Below are 25962 nucleotides of genomic sequence, written 5' to 3' on the forward strand. Positions count from 1 at the left end.
TATTTGTTTTATTGCCTTATTTTTTAAAAAAAATTATAGTTTGCTTTGTGTCGCAATATTCTGAGCCAATAACTGTATTTTTCCTTTAGTTGAGCTGTATTTATAGGGATCTAACAGGCTTTTTTTCAGAATTTCGACATAATGCATTAAAAAAAATAAATGTTTTATTTCAAGCAATCATATATTGCACAAACCATTGGTGATTGGTCACAATGACCTGATAAAACATTTTCCTGCCCTTCTCATGCATGATGATACTAAACATGTGCTTGTTGTTCTCTTAGGAGGATTCCTTACTTCCACTGTATATAAATTTTACTCCACTTGCAATTTTTCTCTCCATTGCTCAGTACATTACCCCTGCCCCTAATAATCTAATTAACAGCCGCAGTCTTCATCTGTTATTAGCGTCGATCCAGTCCTGATCTGCAATCCTATTACTGCACCTTCTGACTGCCTGGAAGTCAGAAGTAATGATCACAAGCTCTCAATGCAAGTCTATAAGAGCCTCGCTCTGCCCTCGATCTGGCTCTCATAGACTTACATTGAGAAATCATCTCCGACTCGTCCAGCAAACACTGGAGCGATCCAGCAGGTTACAAACTACAGAAGATGATCAGAGCGGTGCCAAGAACAGATAAAGATGGCGGCTGTTAAGTATAATACTGGAGGCAGGGAACTTAAAGTGGTGTGAGAAAGTGTTTGCCCCTCCCTGATTTCTTATTCCTTTGCATGTTTGTCACACTTAAATGATTCAGATCACAAAAAAAATTAAAATATTAGACAAAGATAACACAAGTAAACACAATATGCAATTTTTAAATTAAGGTCTTTATTATTAAGGGAAAAAGAAATCCAAACCTACAGGGCCCAGTGTGAAAAATGTATTGCCCCCTAAACCTAATAACTGGTTGGGCCACCCTTAGCAGCAACAACTGCAATCAAGCATTTGCGCTAACTAGCAATGTGCCTTTTACAACGCTCTGGAGGAATTTTGGCCCACTTACCTTTGCAAAATTGTTGTAATTTAGCCACATTGGAGGGTTTCCGAGCATGAACCGCCTTTTTAAGGTCATGCCACAGCATCTCAATCAGATTAAGGTCAGGACTTTGACTAGGCCACTTCAAAGTCTTAATTTTGTTTCTCTTAAGCCATTCAAAGGTGGACTTGGGGTGTTTTGGATCATTGTCCTGCTACATAACCCAAGTGCGCTTCAGCTTGAGGTCATGAACAGATGGCCTGACATTCTCCTTGAGGATTTTTGGTAAATAGCAGAATTCATGGTTCCATTTACCAAAGCAAGTCATCCAGGTCCTGAATCAGCAAAACAGCCCCCGACCATCACACTACCGCCACTATATTTTACTGTTGGTATGATATTCCTTTTCTGAAATGCTGCGTTACTTTTACGCCAGATGTAATGGGACATACACCTTCCAAAAAGTTCAACTTTTGTCTCGTCAGTCCACAGAGTATTCTCCCAAAAGTCTTGGCGATCATCAAGATATTTTCTGGCAAAACTGAGATCAGCCATTATGCTCTTTTTGCTCAGCAGTGGTTTTCGTCTTGGAACTCTACCATGCATGCCAGTTTTTCCCAGTCTCTTTCTCATGATGGAGTCATGAACATTGACTTTAACTGAGGCAAGTGAGGCCTGCAGTTCTTTGGATGTTGTTGTGGAGTCTTTTGTGACCTCTTGGATGAGTCATCACTGCGCTCTTGGGGTAAGTTTAGTCGGCCGGCCTCTAATGGGAAGGTTCACCGTTGTTCCATGTTGTCACCATTTGTGGATAATGGCTCTCACTGTGGTTCGCTGGAGTCCCAAAGCTTTAGAAATGGCTTTATAATCTTTTCCAGACTGATAGATCTCAATTACTTTGTTTCTCATTTGTTCCTGAATTTCTCTAGGTCGCAGCATGATGTCTAGCTTTTGAGGATCTTTTGGTCTATTTCACTTTGTCAGGCCGATCCTATTTAAGTGATTTCTTGATTAAGAACAAGTGTGGCAGTAACCAGGCCTGTGTGTGGCTAGGGAAATTGAACTCCGCTTCCCAAAGATGTGATAAACCATACTTAATTAATGTTTTCAGGGGGGCAATCACTTTTTCACACAGGGCCCTGTAGGTTTGGATTTCTTTTTCCCTTAATAATAAAGAACTTCATTTAAAAACTGCATTTTGTGTTTACTTGTGTTATCTTTGTCTAATATTTAAATTTGGTTTATGATCTGAAACATTTAAGTGTGACAAACATGCAAAAGAATAAGAAATCAGGAAGGGGGTAAACAGTTTTCCACACCACTGTACATTTGTGATGCCACTCCAGCAGTAAAATTTAAAAATACGCTGGAGAGGTGATTGAATTATAACAAACTCAGATCCTAAACACCATTAAATAACTAAAAATATGGATAAATAAATATATAAGGAAATGCAATCATTTGTCTTTTTTTCCCACAATAACCATTTTAACATATGATTAAAAAGAATTGGTATGCACATTTATCCTCAATACTTGGTGATATAAAAATATATATGCTGTAATGGACTTTGAAGATACATTTTGTCTCTGTAGATTGTTTTTGAAAGAACTGGCTCTTATGGGCGAGACCCAAGAGAGAGAGCGAATACTGGCCCACTTCTCTCAGCGATATCACCAGTGCAACACAAACAGCATATCATCTGAAGGTTGGTGTGAAGTGAAAGTATAGCCTTGTGCATGCATATACTATTGTTTTACAAATCATGGTAGTGTACTGAGACAAAATGTGTCCTGACTCAAGACTAAGAGCTTCACAGCTTGAAACGCGTAGACCCGTGTCCTTTTTATCTCCCTCCCCCATGTTACCCTTTCCCTTTCTCCCACTTCATTGACATGTTTTTGCAAAAAAAACTTTTTAAATCTTTTTTCATTAAAAGTCATGTTTTAAACTTCTAATCATTGGTGGATGCTGGAACCCTCGCAGTTTTTCCTTCGCGACAATGGCAGAAATATATGTCCCATAAATATTGTATTGATGCAAACCCCAATGGTCATCACTGACAACTGGTCCAGAGTGTCTGAGAGGAAGCCCCTGTGTGTCTTCACCTCTGAGTATATTCCTTGTTGTAATTACCTGTTCATAGCAGGAGGTCCTACTTCAATTGAGGTTGAAGTGTCAGATCTTTCTCACTTCCCCAGTTATAATTAATCCCATATGTTCAATTTTAGGGTGATGTGTCCCTCTCCAGAGATGTCTTTATGGATTTTACAACTTTTCTCTGCGACAAAGAAATGTACAGGATACTTAAAACAGCCAATAACACCCAATAATCCAAAGGTCAGGACTCTATGCAGGCCAGTCAATCTTGCTCACCAAATTCGCCCAAACATGCCTTTATGGACCTCGCTTTGTGCCCTAGGGCACAGTCCTGCTGGAACAGAAGAGGTCTTTCCCCAAACTGTTCCCACAAAGTTGGAAGTATACAATTGTCCAAATTGTCTTGTTATGCTGAAACTTTAAGATTTCCCTTCACTGGAATTAAGGGGCTTAGTCAACCTCTAAAAACAATTACATAGCCTAGTTCCTCCTCCAAACTTCATAGCTGGCATAATGTAGTTATACAGGTAACGTTCTCCTGGCATTCGCCAAATCCAACTCATTCATCAGTTTACCAGATAGAGATACTGTATGTGATTTATATGTGTTTTCACCCCTCCAGAGTTCAGTAGCAGTGTGGTTTACACCACTCCATCCAACACTTGGCATTGAGCTTGGTGATATAAGGCTTGCATCAAGCTGATTGGCCATGTAACCCATGCTATGAAGTTCTCAGCACACAGTTTTCCTGCTGATATTAATGTCAGAGGAGCTATGGATCTCAGCACTCGGCTACTCCACTCTGTAGCTTTACGTGTTCTCCACTTTATGGCTGAGTTGCTGTGGTTCTTAAACGCTTCCACATTTTAATAATGCCCTTCACAACTGATCGTAGAATATTTAGCAGGGGAGAAATTCCATTCATTAACTTGTTGCATTAATGGCGTTTCATTAGTCCAAAGGTGGCTGGACATCTCTTTTTCTTAAAAAAAAAAAAGCACTGACTGTTCATAGACTAGTCATCCTAATTCAAGTGATTAGCAAAGAACAGCAATACCAGACAGAGCTAATGGACAGATGTTCTGTTTCTGGGAGAAAAGCAGACCTTTGTTTCTAATTGTGAACATCCAATTTCATATTTTTTGGATTGAACCAGAGTGACACACAACTTCTGCTGCAGAAGTTAGGGGTGATGTATTGGACGTGTTCTATTTCCCTGTGCCTAATTCACTGTAAAATAGGCATTGCTAGACGTCTCTCAGCAGCTTATACCCCTCTTCTTAGCCCCTTCATCCCCGGGCGATTTCCTGTTTTTTCGTTTTCGTTTTTAATTTCTCTTCTTCCAAGAGCCATAACTTTTTTATTTTTTCATCCACATAGCCATATGAGGACTTGTTTTTATGCGAGACGAATTTTACTTTTGAATTATACCTTAAATTTTAGCATGTGATGTACTGGAAAGCGAGAATAAAATTCTAAGTGCGGTGCAAAAAAAGTGCAATTCCACAATTTTTAGGGGGGTGAAGTTATTTACCATGTTCACTATACAGTGAAACTGACCTGGCAATATGATTCTCTAGGTCAGTACGATTACGCAGATACCAAACATTTATAGTTTTTTTTTTTTTTTTTATTTAAATGGTGAAAAAAAAATACTGAAAATTATAAAAAAAATAAAAAAAAAACTCTGCTTGTGTCACCATTTTCTGAGACCGGTAAAGCTTTCAATTTTCAGGATATAGTGCTGTGTGATGGCTTATTTTTTGTGCCCTGAGCTGATTATTTTTCTGCTCTTGGTATTTCATATATTAATCTTGTAACTTTCTTTTACCTGCAATTATATTGCTATTATTTTGTTGGTCTTTTGTTTCATTCGATATTGTTCTTGATCCTCCTGGAGATTTTTTATAAATATATTCAATATTATTGTACTTTTTTTGTACCTTTTTCAATTTTGCACTAGTATCTATACGTACCTTATTTGGATTTATAGCTTTGTATTATTAGAATCTGTGAATCTGACATCACACTAGGCAGAAGAGATTAGGTGGTGACTTCATTATGAACAGGGGTGGATTAAGAGTAGCAAGGGCCCTGGGCAGTTTAGAAGGCATGGCACCCCCCCCCCCACACACACACACACCTGATGTATCACATGTCACATGATCCCCTGTGATAGATCATGTGATACTTCACGTGAAATTAATTTGGCACAAAATTAATTATAATATATTTTTTTAGGCCGTGTGCCCACTATGCATTTTTTAAGTGTTTCCGCAGCGGCAATTCCGCTGCAGAAACACTTAAAAAACGCTTGGTAGGTCTGCCATGTTTCCCAATGATAATGATTTGCGGAAGCGCGGCGTTTTCGCCTGCATTGACTTGCATTGGAACGCATGGAATCCGCATCACTGCATCTGTACATGCAGAATCCATGCGTTTCAATGTGCTTATGGTACCCGGGTGTGGAGGACAGGAGACTCTCCTCCGGACCCGGGTGCCATAGAACCAGTAAAAAAAGAGTAAAATAAAAAATAAATATTATACTTACCTTCTGATGGCCCCTGGTGTCTTTATCCGATGCGTCCTGGCTTGCCGGCAGCTCACGATGGTCTGAAAAGGACCTGCCATGACGTCATTTAGCCATGTGACGGGTCACGCGACAGCTGACGTCGGCAGGCCATCAGAAGGTAAGTATATATTTTTTATTTTTTACCATTCTTTTACGGTCACACTATATAAATCCAAGCTGGTTGCATGGATTTATATAGTGTGACCAAGTTGTCAAGCACTTTCCAAGTGATGCTAAAATCGTTTGGAAAGCGCTCGTCAACCCGCATGCAGAAATGGATGTGAAGAACGCTTCACATCCGCATGTCCCTGGAAGGAAAAACGCATGTACAATCCGCATGCATTTTTTCTGCCTGGGAGATGCAGAAACGCTCAAAAAAATCCGGAGCATTTCTGCATCGTGGGCACATAACCTTACATTAATTGTATGACACAATATGGAACACACGTAGCCATCTATGCACAGCAGGAGGCCGCACATAGCCATCTATACACAGTGGGAGGCCGCACGTAGCCATCTATACACAGCAGGAGGCCGCACGTAGCCATATATACACAGCAGGAGGCTGCACATAGCCATCTATACACAGCGGGAGGCCGCACGTAGCCATCTATACACAGCGGGAGGCCGCACGTAGTCATCTATACACAGCAGGAGGCCGCACGTAGCCATCTATACAGAGCAGGAGGCCGCACGTAGCCATCTATACACAGCAGGGGGCCGCACGTAGCCATCTATACACAGCGGGAGGCCGCACATAGCCATCTATACACAGTGGGAGGCCGAACGGTGCCATCTATACACAGCGGGAGGCCTCACGGTTCCATCTATACACAGCGGAAGGCCACACGTAGCCATCTATACACAGCAGGAGGTCGCACGTAGCCATCTATACACAGCAGGGGGTTGTACGTAGCCATCTATACACAGCAGGAGGTCGCACGGTGCCATCTATACACAGCGGGAGGCCGCACGTAGCCATCTATATACAGCGGGAGGCCACACGTAGCCATCTATACACAGCGGGAGTTCGTACGGCGCCATCTACACACAGCAGGAGGCCGCACGGCACCATCTATACACAGCGGGAGGCCGCACGGCGCCATCTATACACAGCGGGAGGCCGCACGGCGCCATCTATACACAGCGGGAGGCCGCACGCAGTCACGCACACACAAACATATACAGACATATACATACACGCATAAACACATTTGAAACACAAAAATACATATAAACAGACATCACACAATGATATCTGCCAGCACACACACACACTCAATCACACATACACACACTCACTCTCACACTCTCACACATACACACTCTCTCACATACACACTCTCTCACACACACACACACAGACACACACAGACACACACACCCACCATCCCCTGGCTCGGCTCCAGTCCTCCTGCTCCTTTCCGGTGCAGCACTGCAGGCCGGGCGCGCACTGCGAGACGCTACAGTTAGGAGACACGGCCGTGCACAGGGCCGTGTCTCCTAGCAGTGACGCGGCCGGGCCAGCACAGGGAAGTTAACAGCTGCAGTGCTGGCCCGGCCGGAGAAGAAGCAGCGTCCGTGCACCGCTGCTGGGGGAGCGGTCCGGGGGCCCCCCCGCCACTGTCTGCCAGTATGTGCCACGGCGCCGCACATATAATGAGGGCAATCTGGCCATAGACACCTCGGAGCCCCTGGCCCCCTGATAGCCCAGATTGCCCTCATTATAATCCGCCTATGATTATGAGCACACCTCGTACATTTACTTGCTAGTTAAGTTTTTAATTGTTTTTATTGTCTATTTGTTTTGCATGTGACGCGCTCCCTGGGCTGTGTGTGGGGGAATACCTGGAGCCGGGTCTCTGTGTAATGTCAGGGGTTGTAGTCTCCGTGGCGGCGACCCGGTCCCGTGGCTCAGGGTAGTCAAACCAGTGGCGGATCTGTTTACTTGGTTTTTAATGTTGAAATGTCCGACTACGCCACCCGTGGATTGCGGTCACTGGGAACCGCCGCTGCGGGGCAGACCGCTGAGGCTGATGTTGTGTGCGCAGCAGAGGGTAGTATAACTCCCCACTGGAGGAGTATAGCCTCAGGGCAGTGAGTGCAGATGGTGGGGGTGATGGTGCGCGGGAGCAACAGTAATGACTCAGAGTCCAGTGATGCAGTCCAGGGTCTTTACTCACAGTTTTACACTCCAAGCCACTTCTGCAGGTAATGGCTGCCCACGTCGTACTGTGCTCACCAGGTGAGGGGCTCGGCCAACTCCCAGGTACCTTTGGAATGCTTTTCAGGACCCCCTTCATGTGTCCTTTCTCTGGCCCGTCGTACCCTACAATTGACCATGTTTCTGTCCAGCTGCCTTGGGCCTTGGCGGGCAAATGTATGTTCCGTTTCCCTGGGCCCTATATGGTGCCTTCCTAACGGGTGTAGTGAGGGGCCGTAACATGTGCAATGCCACGGCCTCCGGTTACTAGCTGAGGGTAGTTGCTCTCCTCCACTAGATGAGGGATCCGGTTCCCTTTCTTGGCCTGACTCCCCTACTCTGGTAACGGCGGGCGTACGGTGGCGACTGGCCGGTCGGCACCCCAGGGGTCCCTTCACTCCACTCCTGGAGCCTCCTCCGTTCCTCTCCTCTCCTTTTCCTCTCCTCCAGGCCCAGGCCTTGTGACTTGGCCTGCCCGCGGAGCAGAGCTCGTACAGAGCCCCTGCTTCCAGCCTCCTTCACTCTCTGCTCTCTCACCTCTCTTCTCACTGACTCCAAGATGGTGCCCACCTTATATACTCCTCCTTTCCAGTGCACCCAGAATCTACTCTCCCCACCCACACACTACCGGGTTCCCCCTTTCTAGGTGTTCCCTCCCCCCACTCCAGCCAGGGACAGGGGCAGTTGTACTCACTCTTGGGAGCATTGTCGCCCTGCCCCCCGGAAATGTGGTGTAGTGCATGTGGGTGTTAGGGTCCTGAGCCACACTCCATCCTTACCTGGAAGTGAGATATCACACCTCTGGGTGAGATGCAATACCTCTGTAGCGACCGAACCCTCGGGGCGCTACACATGTCTCTTGTTGTTCTATTTAATAAAGTTTTTTTATATGGTGAACCCATAGCTATTGCATACTTCTTTTTCCTTCAAGTCAGGGACACAAAATATGATGTAAATGTACATCAAGTGTCATGGAAGGGCAAGAGACGAGAGCAGCTGAGTCAGGAGTTGAAGGGAATGATAAATGCAGAGAAAAGAAACTTCCTATTTCTACATAGAGCAGAGATAAGCGAACAATTTACTGGGTAGAAAGGCAAAATGAGCAATTGTAAGTGCACAGTGCTATATAATATGATGATTGCAATATATTAAGAGGATAAATACTTTGATGGGAGTGCTTCTTTAATGTGACCATTGTTAATGTATCTATTACCAGTCTCTGTTTCTCAGCAACAACCATTATTTCTCCAGTTTTATCATTATAACTGGTTATCAACAACATATTCTCATACACCCACATTGTAAATTAAATGGTTCACACATCTACAATTTAGGGACTTGATAATTATTTATAACAGAGATGACGCATCTATTTTTTCTACTTCTAGATGGTGCAGACATATCAGGGTTAAAAACTTGTTTTGTTGGTTGAAGCAAAGAAGTGCTGAGCAGATCATTGGATTTTGTGGTGTTAATTTAATGCAGCCTTGAATGAAATATGTTTAGAAATGTCATAACTATTCTCTGCAGTCAGAGCTTGTATCCGGCCCATCAGTATCACATTTTTTTGTGCCTTTAACTGATGGCAACTGATGTCAAAATGGCATAAAGTCTTAATCAGGCTTTTTCCCCCGTTTCTAATACAAAACTGGTGATCTGATCTCCTTGAAAGGTCCGGAGCAACAGCTGATGCACCATATGAATGTGAACGATCCCATAAGAAACTATACATCAATTTTCCTCCAGTATTTAAACCACCACTCCAACTTTTTTTTTTAGAGTGGTGCCACTAATATAAGGTCCCTGTCCCTAGTATTATACTTACCTACTGCCGTCTTCTGCTCCTCCCGATGCTGGTCCAGTTCTGCGCTGCAATCTTGTGAGCGCAGCTTCTGACTGACCGGAAGTCAGAGATAGCGGTCACAAGCTCTAAATGCAAGTCTATGAGAGCCTCATTCTGGCCTCACTTTGCCTCTCATAGATTTATAGTGAGTTGTGACTTCTGGATTGCCCAGCAAACACTGGAGCGATCCGGCAGGTCTCAACTGCTGGAGACCGACCGGAATGGCGCTGGGAATAGATGAAGACAGCAGTTGGTAAGTATAAGACTAGGGGCAGGGAACTTAGATTATTGACACCACTCCAGAGCTGGAATAAAAAAAAATGCTGGAGAGTTGCTTTTGTTAGAACCCTCCTGTTTGTTTTTTTCTTCTTGTGTTTTGCTGTCACGTGACCATCTGCCTTTATATTCCAGCTCCGCATTTTTGGCTGTGCTGGACTTCAGTGTTGTTTGACTGTTTTGCTAGCCAGGTGCTTCTGTGCCTATCTCTATCAGTTCTCTTGGTCCTTTTGGGACCTCTAGTACCTTTTTGTCAGCTTATCTTTTTGTGTTCTGCAACCACTTTCTCGGTTCAGGAGGTGTCCCATTTTTGTTCCAGTCCTTAGTTCTTTTAGGGATCCCTTCCCTTTTTTCTATAGGTCTTCGTTCAGACTAGCCTAGGTCTAAGGCGGGTCTGTTTGCTAGGAAAAGGCAGCCCACTACATCGTGGGATTCAGCTTAGTCTTATTGTAGAAGCTTTCCCCTTCTTTCCTTAGTACTTGTTGCAGATCATAACAGTAAGTCCAGCCCCCCCCCCCCAAAAAAAGAAGAAATATTAATACGGGAATCAGCATGGCTTCCATCCAGGATTTGGCTCGATGCTTACAGAGGTTGACTCTGGAGGTGGCCGAGCTCCAGCAACACGTGAGTAGCTGTTCTGGAGCGCATTTTGTGGAACCCAAGGTAGGACTGCCGGATGTTTTGGTAAACAGCAAGATTTTTTTTCCTTTAAAAATGCTTGTTTGTAGTGTTGAGCGAGCACTAAAATGCGCGGGTGCTCGGATCTCTGGCCTAGCTCACCGTGATACTCGGGTGCTCAACCCGAGCATCGAGCCCAATGTTAGTCAATGGGAGACCCGAGCATTTTTGCGACGGCACCCCCGGAAGTCTGTAGAAAGCCTAAAAAGTGCCCAAAACGATAGTGACAGTGCTCAAATGACATGGGAACAGCATGGGGATCGCCCCAGGAAGCATTTGTGACCCCCAGGTCACTGCTGTCAACAACATGGTCAGAGGTATTAAGCCACTTTTACGGGTTCACAATAAAACGTTCAAAAACGAAACTGAAATGGTTTTCCTGTGAAATATGTTAAGGAACTTCCTTTCCAGGGTAAAGACTTGTGTATAAGGTAAAATAAATAACCAAAACCAAAAATACTCCTCCACACCTTGGGCTATGTTCACAAGTAGCATTTTTTATGCCTTTTTGCACTTTTGTATTGCTTTAAACCGGGACAAATGCATTCACCGGGAAATGTAATTTTAACATTTTACAACCTTATCTGGCCATGTGCTGTGTGACACATGCATACAGTGCTGAAAAGACATGGGAACAGCATGGGGAAGACCCCTGGAAGCATCTCTGACACCCAGGTCACTGCCTAAAAGTGTGCCCATCAGAAGTGATCCTTGCTGCATCAGAAGATGCAGACTTGCAACTATCCCTGTGCAAGTCCTTGTCCCAGGGCAGTGTTAAGTTGTACCTCCCCCATTACTTGCAATGCAAGCGCAAGTATGCAGCCTGCCACCCACCCACCCCCAGGCTGCAATACCATACTGCTTGCTTGCTTGCACTTGAAATTGGGCCTTTTAGGCATGTGGAGGCGGAATCTGGCCACCACATCATGGCTGCGTCGGCGGCCTGGTATCCATACTCAGTCCCCAGCCGCCCGGCGACCGGGAGTCCACGCTTGGTCCCCAGCCACCAGGGGGCGGCCGGGTGTCCATAAACGGTCCCCAGCCGCCCCTATTTGAAGGACAGCCTAGCCACAAACACATGGACAAGTGAATGTGGCCAGGGATGATTCATCTGACTGACGCCTTCACACTGGGTTAATATTGTGGAAGCCGGGACACAGTTGGACACTGGAATGCCACCCGTCCTCCAGACATAGAGGATTGCGGGTCCTGGGTCAATCAGGCTTCAGCACAAAGTTCAGAAGGTAGATAGCAGCAGTGGTCAGCCTCCTACACAACGAGTAAATTATTCATGATCATGAGGCCATCCATCTCCTTAGCTTTCTGTTCCTTGGAATGCAAGCGCATGTATGTAGTAGTGGATAGGTCTGAGGTGGTCAGCGTTTTGGCGCATATCCTACCTCCTCCGAGGATTGTTGGATGTTTTCCTGCTACTATCCCAGTTCTATGACTCCCGTTAAAACAAAGCTTCAGGTGATGAATGATGGATGAGGTGGTGGCAAAGGAGAAAGAGCAGAAGGAACAGGGACCATTCACATCAATATCAGGCCAGTCAACCACACATGTCTTGTAGGATATGTTTCTGTACCAAAAGGAGGGGTTATGCTACACAGTTATAGGGCAAACAGTGAGTGCAATGCCTACCAAAAATTTCGAGGCACTCCAATGCCCCTTGGAAGTGACATGGAGGTCAGAGGGCTTTAACCAAACCGTTTTTTCCATTTTTAACAACTGGGTCTCCTGTACACTGTTGGCCTAAGCAGTGAATGGAAGGCTTTCCAAAAATTATGAGGAACTGCAATGCCCCTTGAAACAGACTTGGATTAGAGCGTACTAAAAACCTTCTACCCATTATTGGGGAGTGGGTCTCCCTTAGTGTTCGCCTATCCATTGAAAAGCAAAAGCTGACTAAAATTAAGAGGAAATACAATGCCCGATGTAAGAGTCGTGGAGGTTAGAGGAAATTAAAAACACCATTTCAATGCCCCTTGGAAGAGCTGTGGAGTTCAGAGTGGTTTAGCAAGACGGTTTTAATGCCCCTTGGAAGAGCTGTGGAGTTCAGAATGGTTTAACAAGATGGTTTTAATGCACCGTGGAAGAGTGGTGGAGGTCACAGTAGCTTAACAAGACGGTTTTAATGCCCCATGGAAGAGAGGAAGAGGGCACCGTAGCTTAACAAGACAGATTTAATGCCCATTTGAAGAGTGGTGGAGGTCGCAGTGGAATAAAAAGACAATATCAATGCCCCTTGGAAGAGTGGTGGAGGTCACAGTAGCTTAACAAGACGGTTTTAATGCCCCTTGGAAGAGTGGTTGGGGTCACAGTAGCTTAACAAGACAGTTTTAATGCCCCTTGGAAGAGACGTGGCATTCAGAGTGGTTTAACAAGACACTTTTAATGCCCCTTGGAAGAGACGTGGAGGTCACAGTAGCTTAACAAGATTGTTTTAATGCCCCTTGGAAGAGGGGTGGAGGTCACAGTAGCTTAACAAGACGGTTTTAATGCCCCTTGGAACAGTGGTGGAGGTCACAGTAGCTTAACAAGACAGTATTAATGCCCCTTGGAAGAGAGGTTGAGGTCACAGTAGCTTAACAAGACGGTTTTAATGCCCCTTGGAAGAGTGGTGTAGATCACAGTAGCTTAACAAGATGGTTTTAATGCCCCTTGGAAGAGTGGTGGAGGTCACAGTAGCTTAACAAGACGGTTTTAATGCCCCTTTGAAGAGTGGTGGAGGTCACAGTAGCTTAACAAGATGGTTTTAATGCCCCTTGGAAGAGTGGTGGAGGTCGCAGTGGAATAAAAAGACAATATCAATGCCGCTTGGAAGAGTGGTGGAGGTCACAGTAGCTTAACAAGACAGTTTTAATGCCCCTTGGAAGAGCGGTGGAGTTCAGCGTGGTTTAACAAAACGGTTTTAATGCCCCTTGGAATAGTGGTGGAGGTCGCAGTGGAATAAAAAGACAATATCAATGCCCCTTGGAAGAGTGGTGGAGGTCACAGTAGCTTAACAAGACGGTTTAATGCCCCTTGGAAGAGTGGTGGAGGTCGCAGTGGAATAAAAAGACAATATCAATGCCGCTTGGAAGAGTGGTGGAGGTCACAGTAGCTTAACAAGACGGTTATAATGCCCCTTGGAAGAGTGGTAGAGGTCACAGTAGCTTAACAAGACGGTTTTAATGCCCCTTGGAAGAGCTGTGGATTTCAGAGTGATTTAGCAAGACGGTTTTAATGCCCCTTGGAAGAGTGGTGGAGATCACAGTAGCTTAACAAGATGGTTTTAATTCCCCTTGGAAGAGTGGTGGAGGTCACAGTAGCTTAACAAGACGGTTTTAATGCCCCTTGGAAGAGTGGTGGAGGTCACAGTAGCTTAACAAGACAGTTTTAATGCACCTTGGAAGAGTGCTGAAGGTCGCAGTGTAATAAAAAGACAATATCAATGCCCCTTGGAAGAGTGGTGGAGGTCACAGTAGCTTAACAAGACGGTTTTAATACCCCTTGTAAGAGTGGTGGAGGTCGCAGTGGAATAAAAAGAAAATATCAATGCCCCTTGGAAGAGTGGTGGAGGTCACAGTAGCTTAGCAAGACGGTTTTAATGCCCCTTGGAAGAGTGGGGAAGGTCACAGAAGGTTAACAAGATGGTTTTAATACCTCTTGGAAGAGCTGTGGATTTCAGAGTGGTTTAGCAAGACAGTTTTAATGCCCCTTGGAAGAGTGGTGGAGGTCACAGTAGCTTAACAAGACGGTTTTAATGCCCCTTGGATGAGTGGTGGAGGTCACAGTAGCTTAACAAGATGGTTTTAATGCCCCTTGAAAGAGACGTGGAGATCAGAGTGGGTTAACAAGATGCTATTAATGCCACTTGGAAGAGACGTGAAGGTCACTGTAGCTTAACAAGACTGTTTTAATGCCCCTTGGAAGAGTGGTGGAGGTCACAGTGGAATAAAAAGACAATATCAATGCCCCTTGAAAGAGTGGTGGAGGTCACAGTAGCTTAACAAGACAGTTTTAATGCCCCTTGGAAGAGTGGTGGAGGTCGCAGTGTAATAAAAAGACAATATCAATGCCCCTTGGAAGAGTGGTGGAGGTCACAGTAGCTTAACAAGACGGTTTTAATGTCCCTTGGAAGAGTGGTGGAGGTCGCAGTGGAATAAAAAGAAAATATCAATGCCCCTTGGAAGAGTGGTGGAGGTCACAGTAGCTTAACAAGACGGTTTTAATGCCCCTTGGAAGAGTGGTGGAGGTCACAGAAGCTTAACAAGATGGTTTTAATACCCCTTGGAAGAGCTGTGGATTTCAGAGTGGTTTAGCAAGACAGTTTTAATGCCCCTTGGAAGAGTGGTGGAGGTCACAGTAGCTTAACAAGACGGTTTTAATGCCCCTTGGATGAGTGGTGGAGGTCACAGTAGCTTAACAAGATGGTTTTAATGCCCCTTGGAAGAGACGTGGAGATCAGAGTGGGTTAACAAGATGCTATTAATGCCACTTGGAAGAGACGTGAAGGTCACTGTAGCTTAACAAGACTGTTTTAATGCCCCTTGGAAGAGTGGTGGAGGTCACAGTGGAATAAAAAGACAATATCAATGCCCCTTGAAAGAGTGGTGGAGGTCACAGTAGCTTAACAAGACGGTTTTAATGCCCCTTGGAAGAGTGGTTGAGGTCACAGTGGCTTAACAAGACGGTTTTAATGCCCCTTGGAAGAGTGATGGAGGTCACAGTAGCGTAACAAGACGGTTTTAATGCCCCTTGGAAGAGACGTGGAGTTCAGAGTGGTTTAACAAGACACTTTTAATGCCCCTTAGAAGAGACGTGGAGGTCACAGTAGCTTAACAAGATGGTTTTAATGCCCCTTGGAAGAGTGGTGGAGGTCACAGTAGCTTATCAAGACGGTTTTCATGCCCATTGGAAGAGTGGTGGAGGTCACAGTAGCTTAACAAGACAGTATTAATGCCCCTTGGAAGAGTGGTTGAGGTCACAGTGGCTTAACAAGATGGTTTTAATGCCCCTTGGAAGAGTGGTGAAGATCACAGTAGCTTAACAAGATGGTTTTAATGACCCCTTGGAAGAGTGATGGAGGTCACAGTAGCTTAACAAGACGGTTTTAATGACCCCTTGGAAGAGTGGTGGAGGTCATAGTAGCTTAACAAGACGGTTTTATTGCTCCTTGGAAGAGTGGTGGAGGTCGCAGTGGAATAAAAAGACAATATCAATGCCGCTTGGAAGAGTGGTGGAGGTCACAGTAGCTTAACAAGACGGTTTTAATGCCCCTTGGAAGAGCTGTGGAGTTCAGCGTGGTTTAACAAAACGGTTTTAATGCCCCTTGGAACAGTGGTGGAGGTCACAGTGGAATAAAAAGACAATATCAATGCCCCTTGGAAGAGTGGTGGAGGTCACAGTAGCTTAACAAGACAGTTTTAATGCCCCTTGGAAGAGTGGTGGAGGTCACAGTAGCTTAAAAAGACGGTTTTAATGCCCCTTGGAAGAGTGGTGGAGGTCACAGTAGCTAAACAAGACGGATTTAATGCCCCTTGGAAGAGTGATGGAGGTCACAGTAGCTTAACAAGACGGTTTTGCCCCTTGGAAGAGTGGTGGAGGTCACAGTAGCTTAACAAGACGGTTTTAGTGCCCCTTGGAAGAGTGGTTGGGGTCACAGTAGCTTAACAAGACAGTTTTAATGCCCCTTGGAAGAGACGTGGCATTCAGAGTGGTTTAACAAGACACTTTTAATGCCCCTTGGAAGAGACGTGGAGGTCACAGTAGCTTAACAAGATGGTTTTAATGCCCCTTGGAAGATTGGTGGAGGTCACAGCAGCTTAACAAGACGGTTTTAATGCCCCTTGGAAGAGTGGTGGAGGTCACAGTAGCTTAACAAGACAGTATTAATGCCCCTTGGAAGAGAGGTTGAGGTCACAGTAGCTTAACAAAACGGTTTTAATGCCCCTTGGAAGAGTGGTGAAGATCACAGTAGCTTAAAAATACGGTTTTAATGCCCCTTGGAAGAGTGGTGGAGGTCACAGTAGCTAAACAAGACGGATTTAATGCCCCTTGAAAGAGTGATGGAGGTCACAGTAGCTTAACAAGACGGTTTTGCCCCTTGGAAGAGTGGTGGAGGTCACAGTAGCTTAACAAGACGGTTTTAGTGCCCCTTGGAAGAGTGGTTGAGGTCACAGTAGCTTAACAAGACGGTTTTAATGCCCCTTGGAAGAGGGGTGGAGTTCAGCGTGGTTTAACAAGACGGTTTTAATGCCCCTTGGAAGAGTGGTGGAGGTCGCAGTGGAATTAAAAGACAATATCAATGCCCCTTGGAAGAGTGGTGGAGGTCACAGTAGCTTAACAAGACAGTTTTAATTCCCCTTGGAAGAGTGGTGGAGGTCGCAGTGGAATAAAAAGACAATATCAATGCCCCTTGGAAGAGTGGTGGAGGTCACAGTAGCTTAACAAGATGGTTTTAATGCCCCTTGGAAGAGTGGTAGAGGTCACAGTAGCTTAAGAAGATGGTTTTAATGCTCCTTGGAAGAGTGGTGGAGGTCACAGTAGCTTAACAAGACGGCTTTAATGCCCCTTGAAAGAGCTGTGGAATTCAGAGTGGTTTAGCAAGACGGTTTTAATGCCCCTTGGAAGAGATGTGGAGGTCAGAATGGTTTAACAAGATGGTTTTAATGCCCCTTGGAAGAGTGGTGGATGTCACAGTAGCTTAACAAGACGGTTTTAATGCCCCATGGAAGAGAGAAAGAGGGCACCGTAGCTTAACAAGACAGTTTTAATGCCCCTTTGAAGAGTGGTGGAGGTCGCAGTGGAATAAAAAGACAATATCAATGGCCCTTGGAAGAGTGGTGGAGGTCACAGTAGCTTAACAAGACGGTTTTAATGCCCCTTGGAAGAGTGGTTGGGGTCACAGTAGCTTAACAAGACAGTTTTAATGCCCCTTGGAAGAGACGTGGAGGTCACAGTAGCTTAACAAGATGGTTTTAATGCCCCTTGGAAGAGGGGTGGAGGTCACAGCAGCTTAACAAGATGGTTTTAATGCCCCTTGGAAGAGTGGTGGAGGTCACAGTAGCTTAACAAGACAGTATTAATGCCCCTTGGAAGAGAGGTTGAGGTCACAGTAGCTTAACAAGACGGTTTTAATGCCCCTTGGAAGAGTGGTGAAGATCACAGTAGCTTAACAAGATGGTTTTAATGCCCCTTGGAAGAGTGGTGGAGGTCACAGTAAGCTTAACAAGACGGTTTTAATGCCCCTTGGAAGAGTGGTGGAGGTCGCCGTGGAATAAAAAGACAATATCAATGCCGCTTGGAAGAGTGGTGGAGGTCACAGTAGCTTAACAAGACAGTTTTAATGCCCCTTGGAAGAGCTGTGGAGGTCAGCGTGGTTTAACAAAACGGTTTTAATGCCCCTTGGAAGAGTGGTGGAGGTCGCAGTGGAATAAAAAGACAATATCAATGCCCCTTGGAAGAGTGGTGGAGGTCACAGTAGCTTAACAAGACGGTTTTAATGCCCCTTGGAAGAGTGGTGGAGGTCGCAGTGGAATAAAAAGACAATTTCAATGCCCCTTGGAAGAGTGGTGGAGGTCACAGTAGCTTAACAAGATGGTTTTAATGCCCCTTGGATGAGTGGTAGAGGTCACAGTAGCTTAACAAGACGGTTTTAATGCCCCTTGGAAGAGCTGTGGATTTCAGAGTGATTTAGCAAGACGGTTTTAATGCCCCTTGGAAGAGTGGTGGAGATCACAGTATTTTAACAAGATGGGTTTAATGCCCCTTGGAAGAGTGGTGGAGGTCGCAGTGGAATAAAAAGACAATATCAATGCCCCTTGGAAGAGTGGTGGAGGTCACAGTAGCTTAACAAGATGGTTTTAATGCCATTTGGAAGAGCTGTGGATTTCAGCGTGGTTTAACAAAACGGTTTTAATGCCCCTTGGAACAGTGGTGGAGGTCACAGTGGAATAAAAAGACAATATCAATGCCCCTTGGAAGAGTGGTGGAGGTCACAGTAGCTTAACAAGATGGTTTTAATGCCCCTTGGAAGAGTGGTGGAGGTCACAGTAGCTAAACAAGACGGTTTTAATGCCCCTTGGAAGAGTGGTGGAGGTCACAGTAGCTTAACAAGACGGTTTTAATGCCCCTTGGAAGAGTGGTGGAGGTCACAGTAGCTTAACAAGACAGTATTAATGCCCCTTGGAAGAGAGGTTGAGGTCACAGTAGCTTAACAAGACGGTTTTAATGCCCCTTGGAAGAGTGGTGAAGATCACAGTAGCTTAAAAATACGGTTTTAATGCCCCTTGGAAGAGTGGTGGAGGTCACAGTAGCTAAACAAGACGGATTTAATGCCCCTTGGAAGAGTGATGGAGGTCACAGTAGCTTAACAAGACGGTTTTGCCCCTTGGAAGAGTGGTGGAGGTCACAGTAGCTTAACAAGACGGTTTTAGTGCCCCTTGGAAGAGTGGTTGAGGTCACAGTAGCTTAACAAGACGGTTTTAATGCCCCTTGGAAGAGGGGTGGAGTTCAGCATGGTTTAACAAGACGGTTTTAATGCCCCTTGGAAGAGTGGTGGAGGTCGCAGTGGAATTAAAAGACAATATCAATGCCCCTTGGAAGAGTGGTGGAGGTCACAGTAGCTTAACAAGACAGTTTTAATTCCCCTTGGAAGAGTGGTGGAGGTCGCAGTGGAATAAAAAGACAATATCAATGCCCCTTGGAAGAGTGGTGGAGGTCACAGTAGCTTAACAAGACGGTTTTAGTGCCCCTTGGAAGAGTGGTTGGGGTCACAGTAGCTTAACAAGACAGTTTTAATGCCCCTTGGAAGAGACGTGGCATTCAGAGTGGTTTAACAAGACACTTTTAATGCCCCTTGGAAGAGACGTGGAGGTCACAGTAGCTTAACAAGATGGTTTTAATGCCCCTTGGAAGAGGGGTGGAGGTCACAGCAGCTTAACAAGACGGTTTTAATGCCCCTTGGAAGAGTGGTGGAGGTCACAGTAGCTTAACAAGACAGTATTAATGCCCCTTGGAAGAGAGGTTGAGGTCACAGTAGCTTAACAAAACGGTTTTAATGCCCCTTGGAAGAGTGGTGAAGATCACAGTAGCTTAAAAATACGGTTTTAATGCCCCTTGGAAGAGTGGTGGAGGTCACAGTAGCTAAACAAGACGGATTTAATGCCCCTTGAAAGAGTGATGGAGGTCACAGTAGCTTAACAAGACGGTTTTGCCCCTTGGAAGAGTGGTGGAGGTCACAGTAGCTTAACAAGACGGTTTTAGTGCCCCTTGGAAGAGTGGTTGAGGTCACAGTAGCTTAACAAGACGGTTTTAATGCCCCTTGGAAGAGGGGTGGAGTTCAGCGTGGTTTAACAAGACGGTTTTAATGCCCCTTGGAAGAGTGGTGGAGGTCGCAGTGGAATTAAAAGACAATATCAATGCCCCTTGGAAGAGTGGTGGAGGTCACAGTAGCTTAACAAGACAGTTTTAATTCCCCTTGGAAGAGTGGTGGAGGTCGCAGTGGAATAAAAAGACAATATCAATGCCCCTTGGAAGAGTGGTGGAGGTCACAGTAGCTTAACAAGATGGTTTTAATGCCCCTTGGAAGAGTGGTAGAGGTCACAGTAGCTTAAGAAGATGGTTTTAATGCTCCTTGGAAGAGTGGTGGAGGTCACAGTAGCTTAACAAGACGGCTTTAATGCCCCTTGAAAGAGCTGTGGAATTCAGAGTGGTTTAGCAAGACGGTTTTAATGCCCCTTGGAAGAGATGTGGAGGTCAGAATGGTTTAACAAGATGGTTTTAATGCCCCTTGGAAGAGTGGTGGATGTCACAGTAGCTTAACAAGACGGTTTTAATGCCCCATGGAAGAGAGAAAGAGGGCACCGTAGCTTAACAAGACAGTTTTAATGCCCCTTTGAAGAGTGGTGGAGGTCGCAGTGGAATAAAAAGACAATATCAATGGCCCTTGGAAGAGTGGTGGAGGTCACAGTAGCTTAACAAGACGGTTTTAATGCCCCTTGGAAGAGTGGTTGGGGTCACAGTAGCTTAACAAGACAGTTTTAATGCCCCTTGGAAGAGACGTGGAGGTCACAGTAGCTTAACAAGATGGTTTTAATGCCCCTTGGAAGAGGGGTGGAGGTCACAGCAGCTTAACAAGATGGTTTTAATGCCCCTTGGAAGAGCTGTGGATTTCAGAGTGGTTTAGCAAGACAGTTTTAATGCCCCTTGGAAGAGTGGTGGAGGTCACAGTAGCTTAACAAGACGGTTTTAATGCCCCTTGGATGAGTGGTGGAGGTCACAGTAGCTTAACAAGATGGTTTTAATGCCCCTTGGAAGAGACGTGGAGATCAGAGTGGGTTAACAAGATGCTATTAATGCCACTTGGAAGAGACGTGAAGGTCACTGTAGCTTAACAAGACTGTTTTAATGCCCCTTGGAAGAGTGGTGGAGGTCACAGTGGAATAAAAAGACAATATCAATGCCCCTTGAAAGAGTGGTGGAGGTCACAGTAGCTTAACAAGACGGTTTTAATGCCCCTTGGAAGAGTGGTTGAGGTCACAGTGGCTTAACAAGACGGTTTTAATGCCCCTTGGAAGAGTGATGGAGGTCACAGTAGCGTAACAAGACGGTTTTAATGCCCCTTGGAAGAGACGTGGAGTTCAGAGTGGTTTAACAAGACACTTTTAATGCCCCTTAGAAGAGACGTGGAGGTCACAGTAGCTTAACAAGATGGTTTTAATGCCCCTTGGAAGAGTGGTGGAGGTCACAGTAGCTTATCAAGACGGTTTTCATGCCCATTGGAAGAGTGGTGGAGGTCACAGTAGCTTAACAAGACAGTATTAATGCCCCTTGGAAGAGTGGTTGAGGTCACAGTGGCTTAACAAGATGGTTTTAATGCCCCTTGGAAGAGTGGTGAAGATCACAGTAGCTTAACAAGATGGTTTTAATGACCCCTTGGAAGAGTGATGGAGGTCACAGTAGCTTAACAAGACGGTTTTAATGACCCCTTGGAAGAGTGGTGGAGGTCATAGTAGCTTAACAAGACGGTTTTATTGCTCCTTGGAAGAGTGGTGGAGGTCGCAGTGGAATAAAAAGACAATATCAATGCCGCTTGGAAGAGTGGTGGAGGTCACAGTAGCTTAACAAGACGGTTTTAATGCCCCTTGGAAGAGCTGTGGAGTTCAGCGTGGTTTAACAAAACGGTTTTAATGCCCCTTGGAACAGTGGTGGAGGTCACAGTGGAATAAAAAGACAATATCAATGCCCCTTGGAAGAGTGGTGGAGGTCACAGTAGCTTAACAAGACAGTTTTAATGCCCCTTGGAAGAGTGGTGGAGGTCACAGTAGCTTAAAAAGACGGTTTTAATGCCCCTTGGAAGAGTGGTGGAGGTCACAGTAGCTAAACAAGACGGATTTAATGCCCCTTGGAAGAGTGATGGAGGTCACAGTAGCTTAACAAGACGGTTTTGCCCCTTGGAAGAGTGGTGGAGGTCACAGTAGCTTAACAAGACGGTTTTAGTGCCCCTTGGAAGAGTGGTTGGGGTCACAGTAGCTTAACAAGACAGTTTTAATGCCCCTTGGAAGAGACGTGGCATTCAGAGTGGTTTAACAAGACACTTTTAATGCCCCTTGGAAGAGACGTGGAGGTCACAGTAGCTTAACAAGATGGTTTTAATGCCCCTTGGAAGATTGGTGGAGGTCACAGCAGCTTAACAAGACGGTTTTAATGCCCCTTGGAAGAGTGGTGGAGGTCACAGTAGCTTAACAAGACAGTATTAATGCCCCTTGGAAGAGAGGTTGAGGTCACAGTAGCTTAACAAAACGGTTTTAATGCCCCTTGGAAGAGTGGTGAAGATCACAGTAGCTTAAAAATACGGTTTTAATGCCCCTTGGAAGAGTGGTGGAGGTCACAGTAGCTAAACAAGACGGATTTAATGCCCCTTGAAAGAGTGATGGAGGTCACAGTAGCTTAACAAGACGGTTTTGCCCCTTGGAAGAGTGGTGGAGGTCACAGTAGCTTAACAAGACGGTTTTAGTGCCCCTTGGAAGAGTGGTTGAGGTCACAGTAGCTTAACAAGACGGTTTTAATGCCCCTTGGAAGAGGGGTGGAGTTCAGCGTGGTTTAACAAGACGGTTTTAATGCCCCTTGGAAGAGTGGTGGAGGTCGCAGTGGAATTAAAAGACAATATCAATGCCCCTTGGAAGAGTGGTGGAGGTCACAGTAGCTTAACAAGACAGTTTTAATTCCCCTTGGAAGAGTGGTGGAGGTCGCAGTGGAATAAAAAGACAATATCAATGCCCCTTGGAAGAGTGGTGGAGGTCACAGTAGCTTAACAAGATGGTTTTAATGCCCCTTGGAAGAGTGGTAGAGGTCACAGTAGCTTAAGAAGATGGTTTTAATGCTCCTTGGAAGAGTGGTGGAGGTCACAGTAGCTTAACAAGACGGCTTTAATGCCCCTTGAAAGAGCTGTGGAATTCAGAGTGGTTTAGCAAGACGGTTTTAATGCCCCTTGGAAGAGATGTGGAGGTCAGAATGGTTTAACAAGATGGTTTTAATGCCCCTTGGAAGAGTGGTGGATGTCACAGTAGCTTAACAAGACGGTTTTAATGCCCCATGGAAGAGAGAAAGAGGGCACCGTAGCTTAACAAGACAGTTTTAATGCCCCTTTGAAGAGTGGTGGAGGTCGCAGTGGAATAAAAAGACAATATCAATGGCCCTTGGAAGAGTGGTGGAGGTCACAGTAGCTTAACAAGACGGTTTTAATGCCCCTTGGAAGAGTGGTTGGGGTCACAGTAGCTTAACAAGACAGTTTTAATGCCCCTTGGAAGAGACGTGGAGGTCACAGTAGCTTAACAAGATGGTTTTAATGCCCCTTGGAAGAGGGGTGGAGGTCACAGCAGCTTAACAAGATGGTTTTAATGCCCCTTGGAAGAGTGGTGGAGGTCACAGTAGCTTAACAAGACAGTATTAATGCCCCTTGGAAGAGAGGTTGAGGTCACAGTAGCTTAACAAGACGGTTTTAATGCCCCTTGGAAGAGTGGTGAAGATCACAGTAGCTTAACAAGATGGTTTTAATGCCCCTTGGAAGAGTGGTGGAGGTCACAGTAAGCTTAACAAGACGGTTTTAATGCCCCTTGGAAGAGTGGTGGAGGTCGCCGTGGAATAAAAAGACAATATCAATGCCGCTTGGAAGAGTGGTGGAGGTCACAGTAGCTTAACAAGACAGTTTTAATGCCCCTTGGAAGAGCTGTGGAGGTCAGCGTGGTTTAACAAAACGGTTTTAATGCCCCTTGGAAGAGTGGTGGAGGTCGCAGTGGAATAAAAAGACAATATCAATGCCCCTTGGAAGAGTGGTGGAGGTCACAGTAGCTTAACAAGACGGTTTTAATGCCCCTTGGAAGAGTGGTGGAGGTCGCAGTGGAATAAAAAGACAATTTCAATGCCCCTTGGAAGAGTGGTGGAGGTCACAGTAGCTTAACAAGATGGTTTTAATGCCCCTTGGATGAGTGGTAGAGGTCACAGTAGCTTAACAAGACGGTTTTAATGCCCCTTGGAAGAGCTGTGGATTTCAGAGTGATTTAGCAAGACGGTTTTAATGCCCCTTGGAAGAGTGGTGGAGATCACAGTATTTTAACAAGATGGGTTTAATGCCCCTTGGAAGAGTGGTGGAGGTCGCAGTGGAATAAAAAGACAATATCAATGCCCCTTGGAAGAGTGGTGGAGGTCACAGTAGCTTAACAAGATGGTTTTAATGCCATTTGGAAGAGCTGTGGATTTCAGCGTGGTTTAACAAAACGGTTTTAATGCCCCTTGGAACAGTGGTGGAGGTCACAGTGGAATAAAAAGACAATATCAATGCCCCTTGGAAGAGTGGTGGAGGTCACAGTAGCTTAACAAGATGGTTTTAATGCCCCTTGGAAGAGTGGTGGAGGTCACAGTAGCTAAACAAGACGGTTTTAATGCCCCTTGGAAGAGTGGTGGAGGTCACAGTAGCTTAACAAGACGGTTTTAATGCCCCTTGGAAGAGTGGTGGAGGTCACAGTAGCTTAACAAGACAGTATTAATGCCCCTTGGAAGAGAGGTTGAGGTCACAGTAGCTTAACAAGACGGTTTTAATGCCCCTTGGAAGAGTGGTGAAGATCACAGTAGCTTAAAAATACGGTTTTAATGCCCCTTGGAAGAGTGGTGGAGGTCACAGTAGCTAAACAAGACGGATTTAATGCCCCTTGGAAGAGTGATGGAGGTCACAGTAGCTTAACAAGACGGTTTTGCCCCTTGGAAGAGTGGTGGAGGTCACAGTAGCTTAACAAGACGGTTTTAGTGCCCCTTGGAAGAGTGGTTGAGGTCACAGTAGCTTAACAAGACGGTTTTAATGCCCCTTGGAAGAGGGGTGGAGTTCAGCGTGGTTTAACAAGACGGTTTTAATGCCCCTTGGAAGAGTGGTGGAGGTCGCAGTGGAATTAAAAGACAATATCAATGCCCCTTGGAAGAGTGGTGGAGGTCACAGTAGCTTAACAAGACAGTTTTAATTCCCCTTGGAAGAGTGGTGGAGGTCGCAGTGGAATAAAAAGACAATATCAATGCCCCTTGGAAGAGTGGTGGAGGTCACAGTAGCTTAACAAGACGGTTTTAGTGCCCCTTGGAAGAGTGGTTGGGGTCACAGTAGCTTAACAAGACAGTTTTAATGCCCCTTGGAAGAGACGTGGCATTCAGAGTGGTTTAACAAGACACTTTTAATGCCCCTTGGAAGAGACGTGGAGGTCACAGTAGCTTAACAAGATGGTTTTAATGCCCCTTGGAAGAGGGGTGGAGGTCACAGCAGCTTAACAAGACGGTTTTAATGCCCCTTGGAAGAGTGGTGGAGGTCACAGTAGCTTAACAAGACAGTATTAATGCCCCTTGGAAGAGAGTTGAGGTCACAGTAGCTTAACAAAACGGTTTTAATGCCCCTTGGAAGAGTGGTGAAGATCACAGTAGCTTAAAAATACGGTTTTAATGCCCCTTGGAAGAGTGGTGGAGGTCACAGTAGCTAAACAAGACGGATTTAATGCCCCTTGAAAGAGTGATGGAGGTCACAGTAGCTTAACAAGACGGTTTTGCCCCTTGGAAGAGTGGTGGAGGTCACAGTAGCTTAACAAGACGGTTTTAGTGCCCCTTGGAATCGTGGTTGAGGTCACAGTAGCTTAACAAGACGGTTTTAATGCCCCTTGGAAGAGGGGTGGAGTTCAGCGTGGTTTAACAAGACGGTTTTAATGCCCCTTGGAAGAGTGGTGGAGGTCGCAGTGGAATTAAAAGACAATATCAATGCCCCTTGGAAGAGTGGTGGAGGTCACAGTAGCTT

At 45.4% G+C, this 25962-nt stretch overlaps 1 protein-coding gene across 4 annotated transcripts in view; it reads left to right on the forward strand.

Annotated features, from left to right (window-relative positions):
* LOC141273646 (PH and SEC7 domain-containing protein 1-like) overlaps positions 1–25962 on the forward strand; it is a 555342-nt gene that overhangs the window by 284388 nt on the left and 244992 nt on the right. For all 4 annotated transcript variants that reach the window (XM_073685772.1, XM_073685776.1, XM_073685773.1 and 1 more), the window contains one exon: positions 2576–2688. In XM_073685772.1, coding sequence (XP_073541873.1) covers positions 2576–2688 — 113 coding nt within the window. The remainder of the gene's footprint in view (positions 1–2575; positions 2689–25962) is intronic.

The sequence above is a fragment of the Phyllobates terribilis genome, unplaced genomic scaffold (genome assembly GCF_046119375.1).
Source record: "Phyllobates terribilis strain yellow unplaced genomic scaffold, ASM4611937v1 Scaffold_5__5_contigs__length_657084704, whole genome shotgun sequence".
In the NCBI taxonomy this organism is placed as follows: domain Eukaryota; kingdom Metazoa; phylum Chordata; class Amphibia; order Anura; family Dendrobatidae; genus Phyllobates; species Phyllobates terribilis.